Source organism: Pseudophryne corroboree, chromosome 6 (assembly GCF_028390025.1).
Source record: "Pseudophryne corroboree isolate aPseCor3 chromosome 6, aPseCor3.hap2, whole genome shotgun sequence".
Taxonomy (NCBI): domain Eukaryota; kingdom Metazoa; phylum Chordata; class Amphibia; order Anura; family Myobatrachidae; genus Pseudophryne; species Pseudophryne corroboree.
In genome coordinates this window covers 311,204,183-311,216,697 of record NC_086449.1, presented here as the reverse complement: position 1 = coordinate 311,216,697, position 12,515 = coordinate 311,204,183, and the positions used below count along the sequence as shown (strand labels likewise).

Genomic DNA, 12,515 nt, shown 5'->3' with positions numbered 1-12,515 from the left:
TTAGGGTGGACAAGGCGCTCACACGCTTATAAAAAACATGGCGTTACCGTTTCCAGATACGGCCGCCCTCAAGGAGCCAGCTGATAGGAAGCTGGAAAATATCATAACAGTATATACACACATACTGGTGTTATACTACGACCAGCAATCGCCTCAGCCTGGATGTGCAGCGCTGAGGGGGCTTGGTCGGATTTCCTGACTGAAAATTTTGATACCCTTGACAGGGACAGGATTTTATTGTCTATAGAGCATTTTAAGGATGCATTTCTATATATGTGTGATGCGCAGAGGCATATTTGCATTCTGGCATCAAGAGTAAATGTGATGTACATATCTGCCAGACGAAGACACGACAGTGGTCAGGTGAGGCAGATTCCAGACGGCATATGGAAGTATTGCCGTATAAAGGGGCGGTCCATTGGACCTGGTGGCCATGGCAACAGCTGAAAAATCCACCTTTTGTTACCCCGAGTCACATATTGGCAGAAAAGGACACAGTCTTTTCAGTCTCAGTCCTTTCGTCCCCATACGGGCAGGCGGGCGAAGGCCAGTCATATCTGCCCAGGGGGAGAGGAAAGGGAAGAAGACTGCAGCAAGCAGCTCATTCCCAGGAACAGAAGCTCCTCACGGCTTCTGCCAAGTCCGCAGCATAACGCTGGGGCCGTACAAGCGGACTCAGGTGCGGTAGGGGGTCATCTCAAGAGTTTCAGCAACACTCGCAAGGGAACTCCGGGATCCTACATGTAATATCCCAGGTGTACATTGGAAATTCGAGACGTCTCCCCCTCACACAATTCACAGGCTGTATTCCCAGCAGGTGATAATCAAAGTACCCTTCTTACAACAAGGAAGGGGGTAGTATTCCACACTATATTGTGGTACTGAAGCCAACCGGCTCGGTGAGATCTGAAATATTTGAACACTTACATACAAGCGTTCAAATCAAGATGGAGTCACTCGGAGCAGTGATAGCGAACCAGGAAGAAGGGGACGATATGATGTCACTGGATATCAGGGACGTTTACCTACAGGTCCAAATTTGCCCTTCTCACCAAGGGTACTTCAGGTTCCTGGTACAGAACTGTCACTATCAGTTCAGACGCTGCCGTTTGGATTGTCCACGGCGCCCCGGGTCTTTACCAAGGTAATGGCCGGAATGAGGATTTTTCTTAAAAGAAACATGGACGCTTTCCTGATAAGGGCAAGGTCCAGAGAACAGTTGGAGGTCGGAGTAGCACTATCTTAAGTAGTTCTACGACAGCACGAGTGGATTCTAAATATTCCAAAATCGCAGCTTTTTCCGACGACACGTCTACTGTTCCTAGGGAAGATTCTGGACACAGTCCAGAAAAACGTGTTTCTCCCAGTGGAGAAAACCAGGGAGTTATCCGAGCTAATCGGGATCCTCCTAAAACCAGGAAAAGTGTCAGTGCATCATTGCACAAGAGTCCTGGTAAAAATGGTGGCTTATTACGAAGCAATTCCATTCGGCAGATTTCCCGCAATAACTCTTCAGTGGGATCTGCTGGCCAAATGGTCCGGATCGCATCTTCAGATGCATCAGCGGATAACCCTATATCCAAGGAAAAGGGTGTCTCTCCTGTGGTGATTACAGAGTGCTCATCTTCTAGAGGGCCGCAGATTCGGCATTCAGGATTGGATGCCGGTGACCACGGAGGCCAGCCTGAGAGGCTGGGGAACAGTCACACAGGGAAAAAATTTCCAGGGAAGTGTGATTAAGTCTGGAGAATTCTCTCCGCATAAATAAGCTTAGAGCAAATTTATAATGCTCTAAACTTAGCTAGACCTCTGCTTCAAGGTCAGCCGGTATTGATCCAGTGGGATAACATCACGGCAGTCGCCCACGTAAACAGAAGGGCGGCACAAGAAGCAGGAGGGCAGTGAAAACTGCAAGGATTTTTCGCTAGGCGGAAAATCATGTGATAGCACTGTCAGCAGTGTTCTTTCCGGGAGTGGACGACTGGGAAGCAGACTTCCTCAGCAGGCATGACCTCCACCCGGGAGAGTGGAAACTTCATAGGGAAGTTTTTTCAACATGATTGTGGACCGTTGGCAAAGACCAAAGGTGGACATGATGGCGTCCCGCCCGAACAAAAAACGGGACAAGTATTCCGCCAGGTCATGAGACCTTCAGGCGATAGCTGTGGATGTTCTGGTAACACCGTGGGTGTACCAGTCTGTGTATGTGTTCCCTCCTCTGTTTCTCATAACCAGGGTATTGAGAATTATAAGACATAGAGGAGTATGAACTATACTAGTGGCTCCGGATTGGCCAAGAGGGACTTGGTACCCGGAACTTCAAGAAATGCTCACAGAGGACTAAGGGCCTGGGGAGCTAAGAAGGGACTTGATTCAGCAAGTACCATGTCTATTCCAAGACTTACCGCGGCTGCGTTTGACGGCATGGCGGTTGAATGCCGGATCCTGAGGGGAAAAGGCATTCCATAAGAGGTCATACCTACCTTGGTCAAAGCCAGGAAGGAGGTGACCGCACAACGTCATCACCACATGTGGTAAAAATATGTTGCGTGGGTGAGGCCAGGAAGGCTCCACGACGGAAATTCAACTAGGTCGATTTCTACACTTCCTGAAAACAGGAGTGTTTTTGACCTCAAATTGGGGTTCATTAACATTTAAATTTCGGCCCTGTAGATTTTCTTCCAGAAAGAATTGACTTCAGTTCCTGAAGTCCAGATTGTAAAGGATGTATTGCATATACAGCTTTTTTGTGCCCCTAGGGGCACCGTGAGATCTCAACATAGTGTTGGGATTTCTTAAAATCATATTGGTTTGAACCGCTCAAATCTGTGGATTTGAAATATCTCACATGGAAAGTGACCATGCTGTTGACAAATATCTCACATGGGAAGTGACCATGTTGTTAGCCCTGGCCTCGGCCAGGCGATTGTCAGAATGGGCGGCTTTGTCTTACAAAAGCCCATATTAAAATTTTCCATTTGAACAGGACAGAACTGGGACTCGTCTCCAGTTTCTTCATAAAGGGGTGTCAGCGTTTTCACCTGAAACAACCTCTTGTGGTGCCTGCGGCTACTAGGGACTTGGAGGACTCCAAGTTACTAGACGTGGTCAGGGCCCTAAAAATATATATATATATATATATATATATATATATATATATATATATATATATATATATATATAGTTAGGACGGCTGGAGTCAGAAAGTCTGACTTGCTGTTTATACTGTATACACCCAACAAGCTGGGTGCTCATGCTTCTAAGCAGTCTATTGCACGCTGGATTTGTAGTACAATTCAGCTTGCACATTCTGTGGCAGGCCTGCCACAGACGAAATATGTAGATGCCCATTCCACAAGGAAGGTGGGCTCATCCTGGGCGGCTGCCCGAGGAGTCTCGGCATTACAACTTTGCTGAGCAGCTACGTGGTCAGGGGAGAACACATTTGTAAAATTTTACAAATTTTGATACTCTGGCTAAGGAGGACCTGGAGTTCTCTCATTCGGTGCTGCAGAGTCATCCGCACTCTCCCGCCCGTTTGGGAGCTTTGGTATAATCCCCATGGTCCTGACGGAGTCCCCAGCATCCACTAGGACGTTAGAGAAAATAAGAATTTACTTACCGATAATTCTATTTCTCGTAGTCCGTAGTGGATGCTGGGCGCCCATCCCAAGTGCGGATTGTCTGCAATGCTTGTACATAGTTATTGTTACAAAAATCGGGTTATTACTATTGTTGTGAGCCATCTTTTCGGAGGCTACTTCGTTTTGTTATCATACTGTTAACTGGGTTCAGATCACAAGTTGTACGGTGTGATTGGTGTGGCTGGTATGAGTCTTACCCGGGATTCAAGATCCTTCCTTATTGTGTACGCTCGTCCGGGCACAGTACCTAACTGAGGCTTGGAGGAGGGTCATGGGGGGAGGAGCCAGTACACACCATGTGACCTAAAAAGCTTTTTAGATGTGCCCTGTCTCCTGCGGAGCCCGCTATTCTCCATGGTCCTGACGGAGTCCCCAGCATCCACTACGGACTACGAGAAATAGAATTATCGGTAAGTAAATTCTTATTTTCATTCACAGTTTTAAGATTTTCAAAGCACTGAATCTATTAAAGGGAAATTGCTAAAGTCACAAGTAATTTTTAAACCTCCAGCAAAATCACCAGATGTTAGTTACTGGAAACACTTATTTCTGTAATGTTAAACATAGAACGGGGCAACCTGTGAATGGTAAATTTTATACATCAACAAAACTTAACTTTGTGGTTTCAGCAACTAGAGTTTATTTTAAAACTGGTGAGGAGGAAAAAGAGTTTTATTAATTGTAAGTGGCTTTTCCGGTGAAATTAATGGGGTTTCTACATGTAGAGCTACACTGGAAACCTCATTGAAATGACTGGCAAAGTTCTGCTAGTACATTAAAATGAGTCGCCTTTCTAGTAACGGAACACTTCTGTAATTAGATTCCCCTGTTTTAGTGAGAACTAGCAGTGTCAGTCAGGAATGGGGGGAGCCTTATTCAATTAATTGCAACTTCCTTAAATAAGATTACCTTCCTTTATTCACATCCATAGAAACTGATTTAATCATTTTCTACTCCCACATAGTGATTAACAATGCTGTAGAGGACCATTCATATGACTGGGAAAAGCTCAGATTATTTTAAGAATATCATTGGATGATGAATGAGTTTGCTGTGTCTTTTCATTTGTGTAAAACCAGTTGAACTTTTGTAATTTATCACTTTATAGAGGTAGATGTACTAAAGCCGTGGAGAGAAAGTTTCAGCCAATCAGCTCCTAACTGCCATGTTGCAGGCTTTGTTTTAAAAATGACAGGAGCTGATTAGTAGTTTCTCTCTCCACGTTATCACTTTCCAAGGCTTGCTATATCTGCCCCTTAAGACTTCTTATAATGAGGCTGCTTTTTACATGGCGCAGGAACTGTTCCTTTAGAAAACGTGCATCGTTTCAAATCTGAGTTCTTAAACGCAAACTGCAAGCAGCTTACTGATTTTACATGTTTCTGTATGGTTAGTGACTGGATCTGTTCAGAGCTCGAGACTAGGGGTCTATTTACTAAGCCGTGGCCGGAGTTAAAGTACCAGCCAATCAGCTGCTAACTGTCATTTTTCAAACATAGGCTGTGACATGGCAGTTAGGAACTGATTGGCTGGTACTTTGTCTCCATCCACGTTATCTCCATTCAAGTCTTAGTAAATATCCCCCTAAGAAGAGACTATTCTCCATACATAGCCAAAGAGCATCCTAAAATAATAAACAAACCAGTATGGGGGGAATTAAATTAAATTGGCTATTGAATAAAGCTGGGAATGAGTGCCTGGAGCTATTCTGTCAGCAACATTGTGCCCCGCACTTAAGTCGGGAGATGCAGGTTACCGCTCTTAACAGATGCTGTTTAGTCGCAGTAAATGGATTTCTCTGACTTAAGTGCCGGGTGCGAATTATTATTATTTTTTTCTTTCAGTCTTGGAGAGGAGGGGGAGGAAGAGGAAGAAGAAACTGTAATTCAAGAAACAGAAGAGAGTAAAAGAGCAAAGGAAGCTTTCAAGCGGGTGACGTTTGATCTGTCAGATGGCAGTGAGGGAGAAGATGTAGATGATATACTTGGCGGCAGAAAAAAACACAAAGTACCCCAGGACCCTGGAGAACTGAAGTCCTCTTTTGAGAAGAGGGAGGAAAAGGTCAGTGTGAGCCGTCTTCTCATAAGGGGTGTGATGGTATGGAAGGTAGACAGTAACTAGGTCGACAGTGTCTAGGTTGACCACTATTGGTCAAAAGGTCAACATGAGTTTTTTTGATGTCGTTTTCTTCGTAGAGTGACCGGGAACCCCAATTAGTGCACCGTGTCCCCTCGCATGGCTCGCTTCGCTCGCCGTGCTTTGGGCAAGGTGCTTCGCTCGGTACAGATTACCGTTTCAATTGTAGTCCACGTGGATCGTTAAGTATGAAAAGTTTAAAAAAAAATAAAAAAAATCGTGAAAAACTCAACCTAGAGACCCTGTCGACCAAGTTACTGTCGACCTAGAGACCGGATCCCTCTCATAAGACTCCACTTGTAGGATACCTGCACATTATACTTCACTTACACTGCACAACAATCTCAGACATGTTTTATAGATATTTTAACATATTTTCATTCTTCCTACCTTGTCAACCTTGGATTGAGGTTTACTAGCTTATACAAATAGTTAAAAATGAGACCTAAATTTAATTTTGGGGTGTAAACTCCATAATGGGAGGTTTTGAAAGTGAATTACAAATATGGGGTCTCTCAAAACAGTCAAATTGCAGCTCTATAAACACAATCTTGGATGTGCCATACTTAGGGGTAAGCTAAATATTTCATAAGGGCATTATTCAATGTGACAGCCGGTGGATCTTCATAACAAAGTCCCACTTCACCGCAGCTCCATTGTGCCTGAGTTATGTTCTGAGAGGTATAGCGCAGGCTTATAAAAGTGGAGATGTTGCCCGTAACAACCAATCAAAGTCTAGCTGTCCTCTACTAGAAGCTGCTAGATAAGTATAATCTGATTGGTTGCTATGGGTAACATCTCCACCTCTATAAACCCCCACTTCAGTAAATATACCTGAGGATTGGGGAAAATTAATAGGAGCAATATTTTGTGTTTAAAGAATTGTCTAGTAACTTGCTGCTTTTATTTAATATAAGACGCTTTGGTTTACAGATGACAGAAAAGATTCAGTCTTTACAAACACAAATGCTGGGTGAGAAATCATGGCAGTTGAGTGGAGAAGTGACCGCACAGAAGAGGCCAGAGAACAGCCTACTGTCAGAGTCTTTGCTTTTTGACCATGCCTCCAGGATGGGTAAATTTATTCTTTTTATTAGAAGTAGCTGATATTTATCTCCCAGACACATCTGCACAGTGCAAATTGATTGTTATATCAGCCATCATATTTTTCTGCAATCAGCTATTCATTATTAAATATAAAGCCTTCTCTGTCTCTGTATCTATATTATTCTAAGACATTTAATGCACTCTTCTAACCACTGGACAATCCATGTTGAACTCTGACAGGAATATGTAATTCACTGGAACCAGCAGAATTTCAGTGAAATATCTGCTAAAATTAAAGCTCCAAATTGTGTTTTGAGTCAAAACCGGGTTGGTTTTGCCTGAAACAAATTGCTGCTTTACATTTAGCTGATATTTTTGAGAAAATGACATTTGGTTCCAGCAAATCAGTCCCTATTACATATATTATCATTATCATTGTTTATTTGTATGGTGCCACACGGGTTCTGCAGCGCCTAACAAAGCACATAAACAAATGAGCAAAACAAGGACTTGTAGTACAAGGCACGTACATGGTATCAGAGCTGTACGGACCCCACAGTGCGGCGTCGGTGACAGCGTGGCTGAGTGGGTGTTGCTGGTGGCCATGCGCCCACAGTGCATATACGCCAGGCACCACTGGCACACACATAGTTACGGCCCTGCATGGTATATAAACATTTCTGCGTCGGGACATGACGCTAGGATAACCATCAGGGTGGCAGGACCAAGGGTTAGGTGCCATTGGAGGGAGTATTGAGTAGAAGTAGTCTAGGTAAGTAATGTAAAAACACATGAGGGGAATGGTCCCTGCTCGTGAGAGCTTTCATTCTAAATGGGAAGAGGCAGACGGGTGACACATATGGAGTAGCAGTGAGCATGGAACAGAGAGTTAGGATGAGAGATGGTTGTGTTTGATGAAGAAGTGGATCTGGAGAGCCCGTTTAAAGTTTTGTAGAGAGGCGGAGAGTCTGATCCGGGGGTAGAGAATTCCAGAGGTAGGGAACACCATCGCCAAGATTTTGGAGGCAGGAATGGGAGTAAGTAATCCGTTGGCAGGAGAGGTGTCATGCATTTGTGGAGTGAGGAGAGCGGGTGGGAGGTAAGGTCAGATATGTAAATGGGAAAGGAGTGGATGAGGGCTTTGTTACTTGAGTCACTTTTGGTTAAAGTTGAGGTTTATTTTATTTTTTTGATAGATGTAGATTTGCGAGTATTTCAATTTGGAAATGGCTAGTGTCTGATAAAGCCCTCCCTTACAAGCACTTGTGTGAGCCATTAAATTGAGCAAATTGTATTTTGTATATCCCTCTTCCTAAAGGCCCAGTGTCCCCTATTTCACCTCTTCCCACACAGAATACTTTGGCTTCATGGCAATTAACTGTTGCATATGACCTGGAGACCGCTGTAAAGTATTTGGACTACTTAACTGTATTGTTGATTTTGCAGGTTTTGCTCCGAGTTGACGTGAGCAGTATAGATAAATGTACCTAATGGAGCTTTATACTGTAATTTTCAGTTATAGGGCAGTATGTAATTGCCTGTGAGGTGCAGGCTGTTTAGGAATTTCTGCGAGTCTGCCCATATTTTTAAAGCAGCACTCATTTATAAGGCAAAACCGACCTGGTCTTGCCCTGTAAATGATTGCCACTTTAAAAATACAGCCAGACTCGCAGAAATTCCCGAAAATCCCTGCACCTCACAGGCTACTACATATTGGTGGTCATTCCGAGTTGTTCTCTCGCTGCCGATTTTCGTAGTGCATTGTTCAAGTGAAAAACATAACAAATGCGCATGGTACGCAGCGCGCATGTGCTAAGTACTTTCACACAAACCTTTGTAGATTTACACAAGCTCAAGCAACGTTTTTTCATCGCTCGAGTGATCGTACTGTGATTGACAGGAAGTGGGTGTTTCTGGGCGGAAACTGGCTGTTTTCAGGGAGTGTGCTAAAAAACGCAGACGTGCCAGGTAAAAACGCAGGAGTGGTTGGGAAAACGGGGGAGTGGCTGGCCGAACGCAGGGCGTGTTTGTGACGTCAAACCAGGAACTAAACGGACTGAGGTGATCGCAGTCTAGGAGTAGGTCTGGAGCTACTCAGAAACTGCAGGGAATTATTTAGTAGCAGTTCTGCTAATCTTTTGTTTGCTATTCTGTTAAGCTAAGTTACACTCCCAGAGGGCGGTGGCCTAGCGTGTGCAATGCTGCTAAAAGCAGCTAGCGAGCGAACAACTCGGAATGAGGGCCATTGTCCATAGTCTTCATATCAGTGGCATAGCAAGGTGCACACGGAACTCTGCGTCCAGGGGGCCCACACCGCACACCCTGCAACCATTTTTTTTCAATACTCACTTCTCCGGAGTCAGCTGCAGCACCTCTTCACAATTCACCAGGAAAATGGTGCGGCAGCCAATTTCCCTGTGTTTTGCACATGCGCAGTAAGTAAATCTCCCAAGAAAAGGGGGGTTATATTTTATGTCTGAACTTTTCCTATAGCCATATTCCTATTTCTCTAGCATCCATAAGGGATATTGGTGAAAACTAGTATGATGGTGCATAGATGGGGTCCAAAGGAGCCAGTGCACTTTAAATTTCTTCAACTGGGTGTGCTGGCTCCTCCCCTTTATGCCCTTTTTTTTTTTTTTTTTTTGGTATTCTGTCTGGGCAACAGCATACCTGCATCATGTGAGTTGGGGGGGAACGGACGGTCACCGGCCTTACGGGGTACAGAGCCACTTCCCCACTGAGGGGTTGTTCAGCGGGGCACTTCGCCTTGGCTATCACAGCCGAGGCACGCCGCACACCCCTAACGCTGCCTGAAGGTGACATCATGGTGAGTACAAACCGGGTGCCCCGCTAAGGGGTCTCCCGGTTCTATGTGCGGCTGACCACAGGCACGGCGTACGGGACCCACCCGGGGGGGTCCTGCTAAGATCCCCCGTGTAGAACTGGCACAACAGGGCTTGACTAGCACTTGTGTGATGTTTTAAACTTAAAAGGAGACTTTTGCCAGTATAATATATGTATGCAACTCCGGCGCCATTGGAGGGGGCGGCGCTACCTCGGAGCGGGACTGAGGCATTTTGGCGCCTTCCTCTGCTTACTACAGCAACAGACAGCTCACACAGCGCTTCCTGATCCTCAGACACGCTGGAGACCTGGTACAGGGTGTAGCAAAGGGGGAGAGCTGCTTGTGTACACTATCCTGAGCCTATTTAGTACAATAATTGTTAGTGTTTTCGGTATTATAGAGAGCTGACAGCCCCACTGGTTAGGGTCTCTTAAGACCATGATGTCAGATATGTCATCCCAGCTCACTGCTAATCTGCAGCAAACTCAGCTGCTGCAACTAGCTGTTGCAGATTTTGCTTCTAGGGTTGATGCACAGCCCCCCCTTTTTCATGCAGGTCCTCAGAAGCGTGGTTTACCTGCTATACTGTCTGATACAGATGATGATATACAGGATGATAGGGATGACCTGGATCCCGTTAGTGTTGATCCAGATGCTGCTCAGGGTATTGAACCCCTCATTTTGGCTTTAAGGGATGTGTTGAAGCTCCTACTAGAGGACGCTGCATCTCAGCAGTCGTTTTTCTTTGTACAAAACAAGCCCAATGTCACTTTCCCTGTTTCTACGGTTAGATGACTTGTTCAGACAGACCTGGAAAAATCCAGACAAAAAATTCCAAGTGTCCAAAAAGTTTTTTTTGCGCACTTTCCCATTTGCTCCTGAAGGTCGAACATTTTGGGAGGAACCCCCTGGGATGGATGTTTCAGTATCTCGCCTGTCTAAAAAGGCAGTGCTGCCTGCCCCGGGCTCCATTACCATGACTGATCCTGGGGATAGGAAGATAGAGACTACACTAAAATCTATTTACACAGCAGCCGGTATAGTACAAAGACCGGTCATTGTGGGTTGCTGGATGACCCATGCTATTCATTCTTGGGCCATTCAGATTCAGGGGGGCCTCTCGGGAGATATGCCTTTAGTTACTATGGTAACCCTCCTGAAAGCGCATTCAGGACACTACCCGTGTCCTCCTGTGATTTGCTCAAGGAGTTGGGGAACAGTAATGCTCGGACTTCTGCCATGGCAGTGTCGATGCGCAGGGCCTTGTGGTTGCGTCAGTGGATTGCGGACGCTGAGTCCAAACGCAGTGTGGAATCCCTTCCCTTTTCTGGCGAATGGCTTTTTGGGGTCGAATTGGATACCTGGATTTCGTTACGGCTGGGAAATCCACGTTTCTCCCCTCTGGGGCCCCGCCGGCGAGATGCTCCTATCCGGGGCGGTCTCTCTCCAGTTCTTTTGGTCTCAGAGGTTTCGATCTAAGGCCAGTGCGGCTAGAGGCACCAGAGGCAAGTCCAGAAAACCGGCAAGCACCAGTTCTCAGGAACAGTCCACCAGTTCTGCTTCCACTAAGGCATCAGCATGATGGTGCCGACCCATCCCGAGGGGATCTCGAGGTGGGGGCTCGACTGCGTCACTTCAGCCGCGTCTGGGAGGTTTCCTGCCAGGATGCCTGGGTCAGGGATCTTGTTTCTCAGGGCTACAGGCTGGAGTTCGACAGTACTCCCCTTCAACGATTTTTCAAATCAGGCTTACCAGCTTTAGAGGATATGCAAGTTACATTGCAACAGGCTATCCAAAAGTGGGTCCAGTCCCACGTCATTGTTCCAGTAGGGTTTTTACTCAAACCTCTTTGTGGTGCTGCAGCCGGACGGTTCAGTCAGACCCATTCTGAATCTGAAATCCTTGAATCCTTATTTAAGAGTGTTCAAGTTCAAAATGGAATCCCTGCGAGTAGTGATTGCGGGCCTGGAAGAACAGGAATTTATGGTCTCCTTGGATATCAAGGACGCCTATCTCCATATTCCAATTTGGCCGCCTCATCAGGCGTACCTACGGTTTGCCCTGCTGGACGATCACTTCCAAGAACTGCCCTTCGGCCTGTCTACAGCCCTGAGGGTATTCACGAAGGAGATGGCAGAGATGATGCTTCAACTCCGGGTCCAGGGGGTCAATGTGGTCCCTTATCTGGACGATCTTCTGATAAAGGCACGATCCAGGGAGTTGCTCCATATCGACCGCACCATCCGTCTTCTGTCAGACCATGGGTGGATCCTCAACGTACAGAAGTCCCACCTGGAGCCAACTCAGAGGCTCCTGTTCCTGGGGATGTTGCTGGATACTGTGGCCCAGAAGGTGTTTCTACCAGAGGACAAGGCAAAAACACTTCCAGAGATGGTCCACATGGTGCTCCGACCGTACATCTTTGCATAAGATTGCTAGGCAAGATGGCTGCCTCATACGAGGCGATCCAGTATGGGAGGTTCCATGCCAGAACATTTCAGTTGGATCTCCTGAGCAAGTGGTCTGGCTCACATCTACAGATGCACCGGATAATTCAGCTGTCACCTCAGGCCAGGATTTCCCTCCTGTGGTAGCTACAATCCTCCAATCAGCTGGAAGGCCGGAGTTTCAGGATTTGACCCTCCTCACGACTGATGCGAGTCTGAGGGTGATGGGGAGCTGTCACCCAAGGGGCACAGTTCCAGGGCAGGTGGTCAACCCATGAAAGCCTCCTTCCGATCAACATTCTGGAACTTCGGGCGATCTACAATGCTCTGCTTCAAGCCTCTCCTCTGCTCAAGGATCATGCAATCCAGGTGCAGTAGATGCATTGATGTCGC

General features: G+C 46.2%; 1 protein-coding gene across 1 annotated transcript in view; it reads left to right on the top strand.

Annotated features, from left to right (window-relative positions):
• Positions 1 to 12,515, top strand: part of MPHOSPH10 (M-phase phosphoprotein 10) — a 52,903-nt gene that overhangs the window by 17,778 nt on the left and 22,610 nt on the right. Inside the window, exons 4-5 of the mRNA XM_063926246.1 lie at positions 5,489 to 5,705; positions 6,714 to 6,855. Of these exons, the coding sequence (XP_063782316.1) occupies positions 5,489 to 5,705; positions 6,714 to 6,855 (359 nt within the window). The remainder of the gene's footprint in view (positions 1 to 5,488; positions 5,706 to 6,713; positions 6,856 to 12,515) is intronic.